The 19,775-nt window shown below is 44.3% G+C and overlaps 1 protein-coding gene across 1 annotated transcript in view; it reads left to right on the top strand.

Moving 5' to 3' along the window:
• The window catches only part of tbc1d2b (TBC1 domain family, member 2B), a 77,746-nt gene that overhangs the window by 28,951 nt on the left and 29,020 nt on the right, over positions 1 to 19,775 (top strand). The window contains exons 4-5 of the mRNA XM_045705890.2: positions 1,521 to 1,690; positions 11,588 to 11,856. Of these exons, the coding sequence (XP_045561846.2) occupies positions 1,521 to 1,690; positions 11,588 to 11,856 (439 nt within the window). The remainder of the gene's footprint in view (positions 1 to 1,520; positions 1,691 to 11,587; positions 11,857 to 19,775) is intronic.

Below are 19,775 nucleotides of genomic sequence, written 5' to 3'. Positions count from 1 at the left end.
AATATGCATTATACTCCAATAATATGCATTATACTACAGTAATATGCATTATACTCCAGGGAGCTACAGTAATATGCATTATACTACAGTAATATGCATCATACTATAGTAATATGCATTATACTCCAGGGAGCTACAGTAATATGCATTATACTAGAGTAATATGATTTATACTAGAGTAATATGCATTATACTACAGTAATATGCATTATACTCCAGGGAGCTACAGTAATATGCATAATACTACAGTAATATGGATAATACTACAGTAATATGCATAATACTACTGTAATATCCATTATACTCCAGGGAGCTACAGTAATATGCATTATACAACAGTAATATGCATTATACTACAGTAATATGCATTATACTACAGTAATATGCATTATACTCCAGGGAGTTACAGTAGTATGCATTATGCTACAGTAATATGCATTATACTACAGTAATATGCATTATACTCCAGGGAGTTACAGTAGTATGCATTATGCTACAGTAATATGCATTATACTACAGTAATATGCTTTACACTACAGGGAGCTACAGTAATATGCATTATACTACAGTAATATGCATTATACTATGGTAATATGCATTATACTCCAGGGAGTTACAGTAGTATGCATTATGCTACAGTAATATGCATTATACTCCAGGGAGCTACAGTAATATGCATTATACTACAGTAATATGCATTATACTACAGTAATATGCATAATACTACAGTAATATGCATTATAGTCCAGGGAGATACAGTAATATGCATTATACAACAGTAATATGCATTATACAACAGTAATATGCAGTATACTACAGTAATATGCATTATACTACAGTAATATGCATTATTCTCCAGAGAGCTACAGTAATATGCATTATACTATAGTAATATGCATTATACTACAGTAATATGCAGTATACTACAGTAATATACATTATGCTACAGTAATATGCATTATGCTACAGTAATATGCATTATGCTACAGTAGTATGCATTATACTACAGTAATATGCATTATGCTACAGTAATATGCATTATACTCCAGGGAACTACAGTAATATGCATTATGCTACAGTAATATGCATTATGCTACAGTAATATGCCTTATACTCCAGGGAACTACAGTAATATGCATTATGCTACAGTAATATGCATTATGCTACAGTAATATGCATTATGCTACAGTAATATGCATTATGCTACAGTAATATGCATTATGCTACAGTAATATGCATTATGCTACAGTAGTATGCATTATACTACAGTAATATGCATTATGCTACAGTAGTATGCATTATGCTACAGTAATATGCATTATGCTACAGTAATATGCATTATACTACAGTAATATGCATTATACTACAGTAATATGCATTATACTCCAGGGAACCACTACCCAACTCTTTCCTCCTTTTTATCTTTAAATGATCTAGTCGCTGGCTTGGTATCCTAGTCTCTCTGTTGCTAAGGATGTGTGTCGTGGGTGACCATGTCCTTTGCTCTGTCTGTCCACCAGGAACTCCATGTCAGGTCTGCGTGTGGCTCGAGGAGGAGGAGAGAACAGACGCTCTGTCTTCTACACTGGGAACAGTGCTGATGAGTGGGAGATGTTGGACGCTCCCTCAGCCAAGGACATCAACCAGGACCACAAACCTCCCACCCAGCCTCAGACTGACAGGCACAGACGTAGGAGTCCTCCTCACCCTTCCTGACCCTCACCACCACCTCTTCCTCCTCCTCCTCTTCCTCCTCCTCACCCTCTGTCCCCTTCCTGACCCTCACCACCTCCTCCTCTTCTTCCTCCTCACCCTCTGTCCCCTTCCTGACCCTCACCACCTCCTCTTCCTCCTCCTCCCCACCCTCTGTCCCCTTCCTGACCCTCACCACCTCCTCCTCTTCCTCCTCCTCACCCTCTGTCCCCTTCCTGACCCTCACCACCACCTCTTCCTCCTCACCCTCTGTCCCCTTCATGACCCTCACCACCTTCTCCTCTTCCTCCTCCTCACCCTCTGTCCCCTTCCTGACCCTCACCACCTCCTCTTCCTCCTCCTCCTCCCCACCCTCTGTCCCCTACCTTACCCTCACCTCTTCCTCCTCCTCCTCACCCTCTGTCCCCTTCCTGACCCTCACCTCCTCCTCCTCACCCTCTGTCCCCTTCCTGACTCTCACCCCCTCCTCTTCCTCCTCACCCTCTGTCCCCTACCTTACCCTCACCTCTTCCTCTTCCTCCTCCTCACCCTCTGTCCCCTACCTTACCCTCACCTCCTCCTCTTCCTCCTCCCCACCCTCTGTCCCCTACCTTACCCTCACCTCTTCCTCCTCCTCCTCACCCTCTGTCCCCTTCCTGACCCTCACCTCCTCCTCCTCACCCTCTGTCCCCTTCCTGACCCTCACCCCCTCCTCTTCCTCCTCACCCTCTGTCCCCTACCTTACCCTCACCTCTTCCTCCTCCTCTTCCTCCTCCTCACCCTCTGTCCCCTACCTATGTATGTATGGGTGTCTGAGCTGTGTGCCAGTAGTTTAAACAGACCTCTGGTGGCATGTCTTGTGGGGTATGTATGGGTGTCTGAGCTGTGTGCCAGTCAGTTTAAACAGACCTCTGGTGGCATGTCTTGTGGGGTATGGATGGGTGTCTGAGCTGTGTGCCAGTAGTTTAAACAGACCTCTGGTGGCATGTCTTGTGGGGTATGTATGGGTGTCTGAGCTGTGTGCCAGTAGTTTAAACAGACCTTTGGTGGCATGTCTTCTGGGGTATGGATGGGTGTCTGAGCTGTGTGCCAGTAGTTTAAACAGACCTCTGGTGGCATGTCTTGTGGGGTATGTATGGGTGTATGAGCTGTGTGCCAGTCAGTTTAAACAGACCTCTGGTGGCATGTCTTGTGGGGTATGGATGGGTGTCTGAGCTGTGTGCCAGTAGTTTAAACAGACCTCTGGTGGCATGTCTTGTGGGGTATGGATGGGTGTCTATAGAGATAATACACACAACTCCACCAAACATTATTCAGCTGGTCGAAGGAGATAATACTCTCATTTTAAAGCTCAATATCTCACCTTGTGTGGATTATATATATATGTATATTATATCCTCTCTAGGCTAGGCGGGACGAATTCGTCCCACCTACGTAACAGCCACTGCCAGCCTGTGGCGCGATTTTCAAAACCTTAAAAATCCTATTACTTCAATTTCTCAAACATATGACTATTTTACAGCCATTTAAAGACAAGACTCTCGTTAATCTAACCACACTGTCCGATTTCAAAAAGGCTTTACAACGAAAGCAAAACATTAGATTATGTCAGCAGAGTACCCAGCCAGAAATAATCAGACACCCATTTTTCAAGCTAGCATATAATGTCACATAAACCCAAACCACAGCTAAATGCAGCACTCACCTTTGATGATCTTCATCAGATGACAACCCTAGGACATTATGTTATACAATACATGCATGTTTTGTTCAATCAAGTTCATATTTATATCAAAAAACAGCTTTTTACATTAGCATGTGACGTTCAGAACTAGCATACCCCCCGCAAACTTCCGGGGAATTCGCTAACATTTTACTAAATTACTCACGATAAACGTTCACAAAAAGCATAACAATTATTTTAAGAATTATAGATACAGACCTCCTCTATGCACTCGATATGTCCGATTTTAAAATAGCTTTTTGGTGAAAGCACATTTTGCAATATTCTAAGTACATAGCCCAGGCATCACGGGCTCGCTATTTAGACACCCGGCAAGTTTAGCACTCACCATAATCATATTTACTATTATAAAAGTTTGATTACCTTTTGTTGTCTTCGTCAGAATGCACACCCAGGACTGCTACTTCAATAACAAATGTTGGTTTGGTCCAAAATAATCCATCGTTATATCCGAATAGCGGCGTTTTGTTTGTGCGTTCCAGACACTATCCGAAATAGTAAAGAAGTGTCGCGCGCATGGCGCAATTCGTGACAATAAAATTCTAAGTATTCCATTACCGTACTTCGAAGCATGTCAACCGCTGTTTAAAATCAATTTTTACGACATTTTTCTCGTAGAAAAGCGCTAATATTCCGACAGGGAATCTCCTTTTCGGCAAACAGAGGAAAAAATCCCAAAGGCGGGGGCGGTCGGGGTCACGCGCATAAGCCCAGTGTCCCTTGATCGGCCACTTGAGAAAGGCGATAATGTGTTTCAGCCTGGGGCTGGAATGACGACATTCTGTTTTTTCCCGGGCTCTGAGCGCCTATGGACGACGTAGGAAGTGTCACGTTAGAGCAGAGATCCTTAGTAAATGATAGAGATGGAAAAGAAGTTCAAGAAATGGTCAGACAGGCCACTTCCTGTAAAGGAATCTCTCAGGTTTTGACCTGCCATTTGAGTTCTGTTATACTCACAGACACCATTCAAACAGTTTTAGAAAATTTAGGGTGTTTTCTATCCATATGTAATAAGTATATGCATATTCTAGTTACTGGGTAGGAGTGGTAACCAGATTAAATCGGGTATGTTTTTTATCCAGCCGTGTCAATACTGCCCCCTATCCTAAACAGGTTAAAGACTGGTCTTTTCTGTGTTAAACTGTCCCTGTATGTGTGTGTTTATGAACACATGTCTCTCACACATTTCGTAAGACCCATATTAGGTCATTTAGGTTAGTACTGTGGAGTAACTACAATGTTGTTGATCCATCCTCAGATCTCTCCTATCACAGCCATTAAACTCTGTAACTGTTTTAAAATCTCCATTGGCCTCATTGTGAAATCCCTGAGCAGTTTCCTTCCTCTCCGGCAACTGAGTTAGGAAGGACGCCTGTATCTTTGTAGTGACTGGGTGTATTGATACACCATCCAAAGTGTAATTAATAACTTCACCATGCTCAAAGGGATATTCAATGTCTGTATTTTGTGTTTATTAACCATCTACCAATAGGTGCCCTTCTTTGCGAGGCATTGGAAAACCTCCCTGGTCTTTGTGGTTGAATCTGTGTTTGTAATTCACTGCTCGACTGAGGGACCTTACAGATAATTGTATGTGTGGGGTACAGAGATGAGGTATTAATTCAAAATTCATGTTATTCATGTTATAAACATTATTATTGCACATAGTGAGTGAGTCCGTGCGACTTTCTAGAGTTGTTAAGCATATTTTTACTATTTAACTATTTAGGCCACAACAAAGTGGTTGAATACTTATTGACTCAAGACATTTCAGCTTTTTTAGTTTTTATTCATTTCTAAAATGTCCTACAAAACAAAATTCCACTTTGGCATTATGGGTATTGGTTGCAGATCGGTGACACAAACATCTAAATTCAGGCAGTGAAACGCAGCAAAATGTGGATGTGAATCCTTTCTATTTATTTAACCAGGCAAGTCAGTTAAGAACAAAATCTTATTTACAGTGACGGCCGACCAAAAGGCCTGCGGGGACGGGGGCTGGGATAAAGAAAATGATATAGGATAAAACACCCACCGCGACACTACATAGAGACCGCGACACTACATAGAGACCGCGCGACGCTACATAGAGACCGCGCGACGCTACATAGAGACCGCGCGACGCTACATAGAGACCGCGCGACGCTACATAGAGACACCGCGACGCTACATAGAGACACCGCGACGCTACATAGAGACACCGCGACGCTACATAGAGAGACAACACATTACAACAACATGGTAGCAGGACAAAACATGGTACAAACATTATTGGGCACAGACAACAGCACAAAGGACAAGAAGGTAGAGACAACAATACATCACATGAAGCATCCACAACTGTCAGTAAGAGTGTCCATGATTTGAGTCTTTGAATGAAGAGATGGAGATAAAACTGTCCAGTTTGAGTGTTTGTTGCAGCTCGTTCCAGTCGCTAGCTGCAGCGAACTGAAAAGAGGAGCGACCCAGGGATGTGTGTGTTTTGGGGACCTTTAACAGAATGTGACTGGCAGAACGGGTGTTGTATGTGGAGGATGAGGGCTGCAGTAGATATCTCAGATAGGGGGGAGTGAACGGGTGTAGTATGGGGAGGATGAGGGCTGCAGTAGATATCTCAGATAGGGGGGAGTGAACGGGTGTTGTATGTGGAGGATGAGGGCTGCAGTAGATATCTCAGATAGGGGGGAGTGAACGGGTGTTGTATGTGGAGGATGAGGGCTGCAGTAGATATCTCAGATAGGGGGAAGTGAACGGGTGTTGTATGTGGAGGATGAGGGCTGCAGTAGATATCTCAGATAGGGGGAAGTGAACGGGTGTTGTATGTGGAGGATGAGGGCTGCAGTAGATATTTCAGATAGGGGGGAGTGAAGCCTAAGAGGGTTTTATAAATAAGCATCAACCAGTGGGTCTTGAGACTGGTATACAGAGATGACCAGTTTACAGAGGAGTACAGAGTGCAGTGATGTGTCCTATAAGGAGCATTGGTGGCAAATCTGATGGCCGAATGGTAAAGAACATCTAGCCGCTCGAGAGCACCCTCCCTGCCGATCTATAAATTATATCTCCGTAATCTAGCATGGGTAGGATGGTCATCTGAATCAGGGTTAGTTTGGCAGCTGGGGTGAAAGAGGAGCGATTACGATAGAAGAAACCAAGTCTAGATTTAACTTTAGCCTGCAGCTTTGATATGTGCTGAGAGAAGGACAGTGTACCGTCTAGCCAGACTCCCAAGTACTTGTATGAGGGGACTACCTCAAGCTCTAAACCCTCAGAGGTAGTTATCACACCTGTGCGGAGAGGGCTATTCTTCTTACCAAAAGACATGACCTTTGTTTTAGAGGAGTTCAGAACAAGGTTAAGGGCAGAGAAAGCTTGTTGGACACTAAGAAAGCTTTGTTGTAGAGCGTTTAACACAAAATCCAGGGAGGGGCCAGCTGAGTATAAGACTGTATCATCAGCATATAAATGGGTGAGAGAGCTTCCTACTGCTTGAGCTATGTTGTTGATGAAAATTGAGAAGAGCGTGGGGCCTAGGACTGAGCCTTGGGGTACTCCCTTGGTGACAGGCAGTGGCTGAGACAGCAGATTTTCTGACTTTATACACTGCACTCTTTGAGAGAGGTAGTTAGCAAACCAGGCCAAAGACCCTCAGGGATACCAATACTCCTTAGCCGGCCCACAAGAACTGAATGGTCTACCGTATCAAAAGCTTTGGCCAAGTCAATAAAAATAGCAGCACAACATTGCTTAGAATCTAGGGCAATGGTGACATCATTGAGGACCTTTAAGGTTGCAGTGACCCATCCATAACCTGAGCGGAAACCAGATTGCAGACCCGAGAGAATACTATAGACATCAAGAAAGCCAGTCAGTTGATTGTTGACAAGTTTTTCCAACACTTTTGATAAACAGGGCAACATAGAAATAGGCCTATAACAGTTAGGATCAGCTTGATCTCCCCTTTCAATAAAGGATGAACCGTGGCTGCCTTCCAAGCGGAGATCAAGCTGATTATATACCATTTTACAGAGGCCAGTTCATGAAGGAAGACTTGCTCATGAAAGTTTTTTATCAAGCGTCTATGACAAATCAGGACAGGTCGTTTCACTGAGCAGCCATTACGAACACAGGCTGTAAAACAGTGATCACTAAGGTCATTACAGAAAACACCAGACTGATACCTATCAGGATTATTTGTGAGGATAACATCAAGGAGAGTAGCCTTTTCTGGGTGTTTGGAGTCATAACTTGTGGGATTGGTAATAATCTGATAAAGATTTAGGGAGTCCCATTGCTTTAGGACTTGGTCAGGTGGTTTAAGCATGTCCCAGTTTAGGTCACCTAGCAGGACAAATTCAGACTTAGTGTAAGAGGCCAGGAGAGAGTTTAGGGCAGGTAGGGTACAGGCTGGGGCTGATGGAGGACAATAACACCCAGCAACAGTCAACAAAGAGCTATTTGAAAGTTTAATACTTAAAACCAGCAAATCAAATTGTTTGGGGACAGACTTGGTGGAGACAACCGAGCACTGAAGGTGATCCTTGGTAAAGATTGCCACTCCACCACCTTTGGAAGATCTGTCTTGCTGAAAAAGGTTATAACCAGAAAGGTTAACATCAGTATTCAAAACACTCTTCCTTAACCACGTCTCAGTAATGACCAGCACATCTGGATTGGAGCTGAGAACACACACTTTCAATTGATCCATTTTAGGTAATAAGCTTCTAGTGTTAACGTGCAGAAAACCCAGGCTTTTACGAGAGCAGAAATCAGTGATATCAGAGCACCAGTCAGAAAAGGGGCTAGCAACAGTAGGTGGGCCAGGGTGTACATGCACATTTCCAGATATCATCAGCAGTAATACAATCCGGGCCCGGCAGAGGACAGGGAGAGCTCTGCAGTGTTGATTTATGACATCTGAATGTGCATCAGATGGCAACAAGATCATATTGTACAGCAATTTCATCAGGTAACATGAACACAAAGCCGGCGAGAGGTGGTTAGAATAGAATGGGAGGCCAAAAGTCTGTTTAACCAATAGAGAGTCAGAGTCCTGAGTGTGGGAACAAACAGAGAGTGTCCCATGGTCGGGTAAACAAGCAAGTTCATTTTCAACAAAGCACCCAGGAGTCATGAGGCAAATGGCACAATAAAAAAATATATAACGACTTGGGGCCATTGTAAGTTCAAAGAGTCACTCAGCCCAACAAGATAACTTGAGAGAGTAGCTCTCTCTGAGTCCAGTAGGTTAGAAAAGTCTGAGATTTAAAATTAATTAAATAGTAGGTCTATACTAGTTAATTAAAGCGTTTCTGAGTAAGCTCACATAATAAGCTTCACAAGTTAATTAGCCTATCTAAAATTTCGATCAGTCCAAAGTCTAGGGGAGATGGTGAACAGATTGCCAGGTGGAATCCAAGCAGCAGGCAACAAACAGGTGTCACACCCGCTTTGGAGAAGCTTTCTTCAGGAGGAAGATTCCTTGTAGAAAATCCCAGCTAGCAAGTCTTCGTCCACTGTTTTTTTTCCATGTGGAAAAGGAAGTGGTTAGAAAGCTATATCTCTTCAGTTTCGGCGAATGACTGGTCCTTTTGTGACGTCCAAACAAAGTTGTTGTCCTGTGGCTGTTGTATTTTGGAGATAGGTCATTTAATTTGAGGTAAAGTGTCCTCGCTGCACATCAGTTCAAAATAGAGATTAACCCAGGGGATACTGTATTGTAATGACCTCTGGATAGGTGGAGGGGGTTTTAAAGGCCTTGGGGAACAAGAATCTTTGTTAGTCGGGAATCCTTCCAGTTAGGTTTGGAGTTTTGATTTGGAGTGCAGGTTATGTTGTGGAGGGTAGTATCCTGTATATGTCCTGGTGACATAGTGTTGTGGAGGGTAGTATCCTGTATATGTCCTGGTGACATAGTGTTGTGGAGGGTAGTATCCTGTATATGTCCTGGTGACATAGTGTTGTGGAGGGTAGTATCCTGTATATGTCCTGGTGACATAGTGTTGTGGAGGGTAGTATCCTGTATATGTCCTGGTGACATAGTGTTGTGGAGGGTAGTATCCTGTATATGTCCTGGTGACATAGTGTTGTGGAGGGTAGTATCCTGTATATGTCCTGGTGACATAGTGAAGGTTATGTTGTAGAGGGTAGTATCCTGTATATGTCCTGGTGACATAGTGAAGGTTATGTTGTGAGGGTAGTATCCTGTATATGTCCTGGTGACATAGTGTTGTGGAGGGTAGTATCCTGTATATGTCCTGGTGACATAGTGTTGTGCAGGGTAGTATCCTGTATATGTCCTGGTGACATAGTGTAGTAGAGGCTAGTATCCTGTATATGTCCTGGTGACATAGTGTTGTAGAGGGTAGTATCCTGTATATGTCCTAGTGACATAGTGTTGTGGAGGGTAGTATCCTGTATATGTCATGGTGACATAGTGTTGTGCAGGGTAGTATCCTGTATATGTCCTGGTGACACAGTGTTGTGGAGGGTAGTATCCTGTATATGTCCTGGTGGCATAGTGTTGTGGAGGGTAGTATCCTGTATATGTCCTGGTGACACAGTGTTGTGGAGGGTAGTATCCTGTATATGTCCTGGTGGCATAGTGTTGTGGAGGGTAGTATCCTGTATATGTCCTGGTGACACAGTGTTGTGGAGGGTAGTATCCTGTATATGTCCTGGTGACATAGTGTTGTGGAGGGTAGTATCCTGTATATGTCCTGGTGACATAGTGAAGGTTATGTTGTAGAGGGTAGTATCCTGTATATGTCTTGGTGACATAGTGTTGTGGAGGGTAGTATCCTGTATATGTCCTGGTGACATAGTGTTGTAGAGGGTAGTATCCTGTATATGTCCTGGTGGCATAGTGTTGTGGAGGGTAGTATCCTGTATATGTCCTGGTGACACAGTGTTGTGGAGGGTAGTATCCTGTATATGTCCTGGTGGCATAGTGTTGTGGAGGGTAGTATCCTGTATATGTCCTGGTGACACAGTGTTGTGGAGGGTAGTATCCTGTATATGTCCTGGTGACATAGTGTTGTGGAGGGTAGTATCCTGTATATGTCCTGGTGACATAGTGAAGGTTATGTTGTAGAGGGTAGTATCCTGTATATGTCTTGGTGACATAGTGTTGTGGAGGGTAGTATCCTGTATATGTCCTGGTGACATAGTGTTGTAGAGGGTAGTATCCTGTATATGTCCTGGTGACATAGTGTTGTGGAGGGTAGTATCCTGTATATGTCCTGGTGACATAGTGTTGTGGAGGGTAGTATCCTGTATATGTCCTGGTGACATAGTGTTGTAGAGGGTAGTATCCTGTATATGTCCTGGTGACATAGTGTTGTGGAGGGTAGTATCCTGTATATGTCCTGGTGACATAGTGAAGGTTATGTTGTAGAGGGTAGTATCCTGTATATGTCCTGGTGACATAGTGTTGTGGAGGGTAGTATCCTGTATATGTCCTGGTGACATAGTGTTGTGGAGGGTAGTATCCTGTATAGGCCTTGGTGACATAGTGTTGTGGAGGGTAGTATCCTGTATATGTCCTGGTGACATAGTGTTGTGGAGGGTAGTATCCTGTATATGTCCTGGTGACATAGTGTTGTGGAGGGTAGTATCCTGTATATGTCCTGGTGACATAGTGAAGGTTATGTTGTGAGGGTAGTATCCTGTATATGTCCTGGTGGCATAGTGTTGTGGAGGGTAGTATCCTGTATATGTCCTGGTGACATAGTGTTGTGGAGGGTAGTATCCTGTATATGTCCTGGTGACATAGTGTTGTAGAGGGTAGTATCCTGTATATGTCCTGGTGACATAGTGTTGTGGAGGGTAGTATCCTGTATATGTCCTGGTGACATAGTGAAGGTTATGTTGTGAGGGTAGTATCCTGTATATGTCCTGGTGACATAGTGTTGTGGAGGGTAGTATCCTGTATATGTCCTGGTGACATAGTGTTGTGCAGGGTAGTATCCTGTATATGTCCTGGTGACATAGTGTAGTAGAGGCTAGTATCCTGTATATGTCCTTGTGAAAAACTCTAAAATCTATATTTTTGTAAAAACATGCTGAAAAAATGCAGGAAGACTGCAGTCACTGTATCTGAAGACACTGTATATCTATAGTAATCCCTCCCTCTTGACCTCTCACCCCCAGACTCCATTGGTTCTCCATTCACCTTCGACTTCGGACGGAGCAGCAGTTCGTCGTTGCGGCCCAAACGGCCCACTCTACGGGACATAATGGGTACAGGAAGGGGACGCAGCGCGGAGAGCTCTTCCCTCTCCTCCCAGACCACGCCCCCAGCGGAGTGTAACGGCAGCAGGACCAATGAGCTGCAGCTCCGCCTGCAGAGCCAGGAACAGGAACTGACACGCCTCCACGAGGAGAACAACAACCTGACTGAGGAGTTAACCTCCCAGAAGGTAAGGTCATAGAGAAACGAGCACACAGATGCGCGCACGTTTTTTCAAATCTGATTTTTAAATCAAATTTTTACTTGCGTCAGTTACTTGATGTGGAATAGAGTTCCATGTAGTCATGGCTCTATGTAGTACTGAGCGCCTCCCATAGTCTGTTCTGGACTTGGGGACTGAAGAGACCTCTGGTGGCATGTCTTGTGGGGTATGGATGGGTGTCTGAGCTGTGTGCCAGTCAGTTTAAACAGACCTCTGGTGGCATGTCTTGTGGGGTATGGGGGGATGGGGGTGTCTGAGCTGTGTGCCAGTCAGTTTAAACAGACCTCTGGTGGCATGTCTTGTGGGGTATGTATATGGATGGGTGTCTGAGCTGTGTGCCAGTCAGTTTAAACAGACCTCTGGTGGCATGTCTTGTGGGGTATGTATGGGTGTCCGAGCTGTGTGCCAGTAGTTTAAACAGACCTCTGGTGGCATGTCTTGTGGGGTATGGATGGGTGTCTGAGCTGAGTGCCAGTAGTTTAAACAGACCTCTGGTGGCATGTCTTGTGGGGTATGTATGGGTGTCCGAGCTATGTGCCAGTAGTTTAAACAGACCTCTGGTGGCATGTCTTGTGGGGTATGGATGGGTGTCTGAGCTGAGTGCCAGTAGTTTAAACAGACCTCTGGTGGCATGTCTTGTGGGGTATGTATGGGTGTCCGAGCTATGTGCCAGTAGTTTAAACAGACCTCTGGTGGCATGTCTTGTGGGGTATGTATGGGTATCTATGAGCTGTGTGCTAGTAGGTTAGACAGACAGCTCGGTGCATTCAACATGTCAATACCTCTCATAAATAAAAGTAGTGATTAAGTCAATCTCTCCTCCACTTTCAGCCAGGAGAGATTGACCTGCATATCATTAATCTATATTGCCACGCCCCAAGATGGCGTAGCAGTCGGACGTGCGTTTTATCTTGTCCCGTGTAAATGTCGTTTTCCTTTTGTTAAATATATTTAGTATATATTTAAATCACACTTGCCATCTACGGACTGAACATACTCTCCTGCAACCCGCCTCACCCAATGTGGTACGAATCTGCTATTTTATACTTTAGAACCGGAGCCCCCATCAGGAGCTAGCCAGCTAACTAGCTACTAGCTAGTAGTCAGTTAGCCACTGTTAGCGGTCTTCACCATTAACTCGGACACCAGCCAGCCTCAGCTCGGTCAAAACCTGACATTTCTCTACCACATCTCCAGATTCCTACTGCAAGCTCTGAACCTTTACACCGGATCATTGCAGCTAGCAAGGCTACTCCTGGCTAGCTTGGCTACTCCTGGCTAGCTTGGCTACTCCTGGCTAACGTCTCTGTCCCGAAGCAAACGCCAGTTAGCCTTGAGCTAGCCTCAAGCTAGGCCCATCTCCCGGCTAGATGAAGAGGTCCACCAGCTAATTCTTGGGCTACAATTGGCTTGGACCCTTTACTGCCAACACGGAGCCCATCTGCTAGCCCCGGCCCGCTAGCTGTCTGAATCACCGCGTCTCCAGCCCTACCCTGCCCAATATGCCTTAGATAGCCCTTTTGTCCCACCCCCCACACATGCAGTGACCTCACCTGGCTTAACTGGTGCCTCTAGTGACAAAACCTCTCTCATCGTCACTCAATGCTGTCATGACGTTGGCCTGTGGGTAAGGTTTATGACCCCCCCCCCATAAATACCTTTCTCCCTTCCCCTCTCTGAATCTACTGAAGGACTTGAATAGCCTGTGTTAAATATAGAGAGTCTGGGAACATCAAACAAATGGGGAAAGGTACCACATATTTTGTTAATAAAACCAGTTGGAAATATGCTTGATAACGTAATGAGTATGGATTTCATTTCAGTTGTCATCTGAGACATTATGATTGATGACAGGACGACATAAACTGTACCTGAGAAAGTATACGCCCTCTAGTTATCAGAGTCACATGGAATTGTTATGCAATTGAAATGTTTGATATTGAAAATGTTTGTTAGGAGATGAAATGTAATTTTAGCTTCCAAACGAGAGAATTGGGTTTTCATAAGGAAAGTGCCCTGCTCGATCAGTGGCCCAACCCTGTGAAGAGACAGGGGTTATAAACGATGAAACACCTCCCTCCCCCTCCCCACTATATAATCCTTTGATGAAAAGATAACCAGTGGTTCCAGTACGGGAGGTCTGCAGCCTCTACGTTAGAAGGACACACATGTCAAGTACAGAACTAAGCCAACCTCGGCGTGAGCTCTGGTATGAACTTTGAGCTTATTCACTACAGAAGTGCTACTTCCTAGCCGTTGAGTTAGCAGCGGCCGCTGTAACATGGGCTAGGAAAGGACGGACGACGGATCCAGTCTAACAGACGGACGAAGATACCACCACGTATCCAATTTACCACCAGAGACATTCTTGCGAGGACAGGAAGGTCTGTTGGCCAACCCGGCCAGCATCTACGACCAATCTACCGAAGCGCAGCTCAGAGTAAATATTTATTGCATTTTCCTTTTCCAAATGGGCGGTAATTTAGAATGCATAAGATAATGTATTTACGATAGCAGAGCTTCTCCCTTTGTTCCTCAGTCTTCCCGCTCTTTCACTCAAACCCAACCCCCTTTCCTTTGTGTAACCAGCCGTCATGTCGGCTCCGTCCACCAGGGACGTTTTCTGTATGACATAATTAGCATTCTGTGTATATCTAATTCTGTGTGATTAATTAGGTATTTAGTAAATAAATAATTAAACCCAATTTTGTGTTGCTGATTCAACTTGTTAGCCAGGGTTCGTGAAGATAACCAAGAATTTACAACTTTCAGATGAGACTGAAATAAAGTGACGATTATTACTATGTCTTTCAGAGTTTATTCGGAAGATAACAGCTCTATAAACACTCTTTCGTGGTGCCCCGACTTTCTAGTTAATTACATTTACATGATTAGCTCAATCAGGTAATATTAATTACAGAGAAAGGATTTTATAGAATAGCATGTCATATCACTTAATCCGGCATAGCCAAAGACACGACAGTGTTCTTCGGCTTGCAAGCATCCCCCTTTTTCCTCCAAACATAACGATGGTCATTATGGCCAAACAGTTCTATTTTTGTTTCATCAGACCAGAGGACATTTCTCCAAAAAGTATGATCTTTGTCCCCATGTGCAGTTGCAAACCGTAGTCTGGCTTTTTTTATGGCATTTTTGGAGCAGTGGCTTCTTCCTTGCTGAGCGGCTTTCAGGTTATGTCGATATAGGACTCATTTTACAGTGGATATAGATACTTTTATACCTGTTTCCTCCAGCATCTTCATAAGGTCCTTTGCTGTTGTTCTGGGATTGATTTGCACTTTTTGCACTAAAGTATGTTCATCTCTAGGAGACAGAACGCGTCTCCTTCCTGAGCGGTATGACGGCGGCGTGGTCCCAAGGTGTTTATACTTGTGTACTATTGTTTGTACAAATGAACGTGGTACCTTCAGGCGTTTGGAAATTGCTCCCAAGGATGAACTTGGGGAGGTATACAACTTCATTTCTGAGGTCTTGGCTGATTTCTTTTGATTTTCCCATGATGTCAAGCAAAGAGGCACTGAGTTTGAAGGTAGGCCTTGAAATACATCCACAGGTACACCTCCAATTGACTCAAATTATGTCAATTAGCCTATCAGAAGCTTCTGTTTCTGTGTTCCTAAATCTTCCCGCTCTTTCATTCAAGCCCAACCCCCATTCCTTTGTGTAACCAGCTTTCATACAGGTTCCGTTCACCAGGGGTGAATTCTGTATGACATCATTGTATTCTGTGTATTTGTAATTCTGTGTGATTAGTTAGGTATTTAGTAAATAAATAATTAAACCCAATTTTGTATTGCTGATTCAACTTGTTAGCCAGGGTTCGTGAAGATAACCAAGAATTTACAACTTTCATTATGAGACTGAAAATAAAACAAGGGTTAATATTGACTGCTATCGATGTAAAATATTACAAAGTATTTTAAGAGTTTATTCGGAAGATAACGGCTCTATAAACGTTCTTCCGTGGTGCCCCGACTTTCTAGTTAATTACATTTACATGATTAGCTTAATCAGGTAATATTAATTACACAGAGATCATTTTATAAGTTAGCATGTCATATCACTTAATCCGGCATAGCCAAAGACACGACAATGCCTAGGTTTACCTCCACTGTGCTCACATCCTACCATACCCCTGTCTGTACATTATGCCTTGAATCTATTCTTCCGCGCCTAGAAATATGCTCCTTTTACTCCTGTCCCCAACGCACTAGACGACCAGTTCTTATAGCCTTTAGCCTTTAGCCATACCCTTATCCTCCTCCTCCTCTGTTCCTCTGGTGATGTAGAGGGTAATCCAGGCCCTGCAGCTCCCAGCACCACTCCCATTCCCCAGGTGCTCTCATTTGTTGACTTCTGTAACCGTAAAAGCCTTGGTTTCATGCATGTTAACAATAGAAGCCTCCTCCTAAGTTTGTTTTATTCACTGCTTTAGCACACTCTGCCAACCTTGATGTCCTAGTCCTGTCTGAATCCTGGCTTAGGAATTCAGACACCAAAAATCCTGAAATTTCCATCCCCAACTACAACATTTTCCGACAACATAGAACTGCCAAAGGGGGCGGAGTTGCAATCTACTGCAGAGATAGCCTGCAGAGTTCTGTCATACTATCCAGGTCTGTACCCAAACAATTCGAGCTTCTACTTTTAAAAATACACCATTCCAGAAACAAGTCTCTCACCGTTGCCGCTTGTTATAGACCCCCCTTCGCTCCCAGCTGTGCTCTGGACAACATATGTGAATTGATCGCCCCCCATCTATCTTCAGAGTTCGTACTGTTAGGTGACCTAAACTGGGATATGCTTAACACCCCGGCCGTCCTACAATCTAAACTAGATGCCCTCAATCTCACACAAATTATCAAGGAACCTACCAGGTACAACCTTAAATCTGTAACCATGGGCACCCTCATAGATATCATCCTGACCAACTTTCCCTCTAAATACACCTCTGCTCTCTTCAACCAGGATCTCAGCGATCACTGCCTCATTGCCTACGTCCGTAATGGGTCCGCGGTCAAACGACCAACCCTCATCATTGTCAAATGCTCCCTAAAACACTTCAGCGAGCAGGCCTTTCTAATCGACCTGGCTCGGGTATCCTGGAAGGATGTTGACCTCATCCTGTCAGTAGAGGATGCCTGGTTGCTCTTCAAAAGTGTTTTCCTCACCATCTTAAATAAGCATGCCCCATTAAAAAAATGTAGAACTAAGAACAGATGTAGTCCTTGGTTCACCTCAGTCTTGACTGCCCTTGACCAGTATGAGCATCGAATAGCCCCCGCGATATGCAACTTTTCAGGAAGTCAGGAACCAATAGACACAGTCAGTTAGGAAAGCTAAGGCTAGCTTTTTCAAACAGAAATTTGCATCTTGTAGCACAAACTCCAAAAGGTTCTGGGACACTGTAAAGTCCATGGAGAATAAGAGCACCTCCTCCCAGCTGCCCACTGCACTGAGGATAGGAAACACTGTCACCACCGATAAATCCATGATAATCGCTCATTTCAATAAGCTTTTTTCTATGGCTGGCCATGCTTTCCACCTGGCTACCCCTACCCCTGCCAACAGCTCTGCACACCCTGCAGCAACTGGCCCAAACCTCCCCTGCTTCTCCTTCACCCAAATCCAGACAGCTGATGTTCTGAAAAAGCTTCAAAATCTGGATCCCTACAAATCAGCTGGGCTGGACAATCTGGACCCTCTCTTTCTAAAATGATCCATGAAATTATTGCAACCCCTATTACTAGCCTGTTCAACCTCTCTTTCGTATCGTCTGAGATCCCCAAAGATTGGAAAGCTGCCACGGTCATCCCCCTCTTCAAAGGGGAAGACACTCTAGACCCAAACTGCTACAGACCTATATCTATCTTACCCTGTCTTTTCTAGAATCTTCGAAAGCCAAGTTAAAAAAACAGATCACTGACCATTTCGAATCTCACCGTACCTTCTCCGCTATGCAATCTGGTTTCCGAGCTGGTCATGGGTACACCTCAGCCACGCTCAAGGTCCTAAACGATATCATAACCGCCATCGATAAAAGACAGTACTGTGCAGCCGTATTCATCAACCTGGCCAAGGCCTTCGACTCTGTCAATCACAGCATTCTTATCGACAGACTCAACAGCCTTGGTTTCTCAAATGACTGCCTCGTCTGGTTCACCAACTACTTCTCAGATAGTGTTCAGTGTGTCAAATCGGAGTGCCTGTTGTCCGGACCTCTGGCAGTCTCTATGGCAGTGCCACACGGTTCAATTCTCAGGCCGACTCTTTTCTCTGTATATCAATGATGTCGCTCTTGCTGCTGGTGATTCTCTGATCCACCTCTACGCAGACGACACCATTCTGTGTACTTCGTGCCCTTTGGACACTGTTAACAATGAGCTTCAATGCCATACAACACTCCTTCCGTGGCCTCCAACTGCTTTTAAATGCTAGTATAACTAACTAAATGCATGCTCTTCAACCGATTGCTGCCCGCCCGTCCAGCATCACTACTCTGGACGGTACTGACTTAGAATATGTGGACAACTACCTAGGTGTCTGGTTAGACTGTAAACTCTCCTTCCAGACTCACATTAAGCATCTCCAATCCAAAATGAAATCTAGAATCGGCTTCCTATTTCGCGACATAGCCTCGTAAAACTGACTATCCTACCCATTCTTGACTTCGGCGATGTCATTTACAAAATAGCCTCCAACACTCTACTCGACAAACTGGATGTAGTCTATCACAGTACCATCTGTTTTATCACCAAAGCCCCATATACTACCCACCACTGCGACCTGTATGCTCTCGTTGGCTGGCCCTCGCTACATATTAGTCGCCAAACCCACTGGCTCCAGGTCATCTATAAGTCTTTGCTAGGTAAAGCCCCGCCTTATCTCAGCTCACTGGTCACCATAGCAACACCCACCCATAGCACGTGCTCCAGCAGGTATATTTCACCGGTCATCCCCAAAGCCAACACTTCCTTTGGCCGCCTTTCCTTCCAGTTCTCTGCTGCCAATGACTGGAACGAACTGCAAAAATCACTGAAGCTGGAGTCTTATATCTCCCTCACTAAATTTACGCGTCAGCTGTCAGAGCAGCTTACTGATCACTGTACCTGCACACAGCCCATCTGTAAATTGCCCACCCAACTACCTCATCCCCATATTGTTATTGATCTTCTTGCTCTTTTGCACCCCAGTATCTCTACTTGCACATCATCATCTGCACGTCTATCACTCCAGTGTTAATGCTACATTGTAATTATTTTGCCTCTATGGCCTATTTATTGCCTTACCTCCCTAATCTTCTTCATTTGCACACACTGTACATAGATTTTCTATTGTGTTGTTGACTGTACGTTTTGTTTATAACTTTGTTCGTTTTGTCGCACTGCTTTGCTTTATCTTGGCCAGGTCGCAGTTGTAAATGAGAACTTGTTCTCAACTGGCCTACCTGGTTAAATAAAGGACTTGTTCTCAACTAGCCTACCTGGTTAAATAAAGGTGAAATAAAATAAATAAATATTAGCTCTCTGTGTAGCAGCATGCCCAGTAGTAACTAACTCATTAGGGTAGCAGGTAGCAGCATGCCCAGTAGTAACTAACTCATTAGGGTAGCAGGTAGCAGCATGCCCAGTAGTAACTAACTCATTAGGGTAGCAGGTAGCAGCATGCCCAGTAGTAACTAACTCATTAGGGTAGCATGTAGCAGCATGCCCAGTAGTAACTAACCCATTAGGGTAGCAGGTAGCAGCAGGCCCAGTAGCAACTAACCCATTAGGGTAGCAGGTAGCAGCATGCCCAGTAGCAACTAACTCATTAGTGTAGCAGCATGCCCAGTAGCAACTAACTCATTAGTGTAGCAGGTAGCA

This window comes from Salmo salar, chromosome 23 (genome assembly GCF_965601325.2).
Source record: "Salmo salar chromosome 23, fSalSal1, whole genome shotgun sequence".
NCBI lineage: Eukaryota > Metazoa > Chordata > Actinopteri > Salmoniformes > Salmonidae > Salmo > Salmo salar.
Note: the sequence above shows the minus strand (reverse complement) of the source record. Positions and strands in the feature narration are given on the sequence as shown.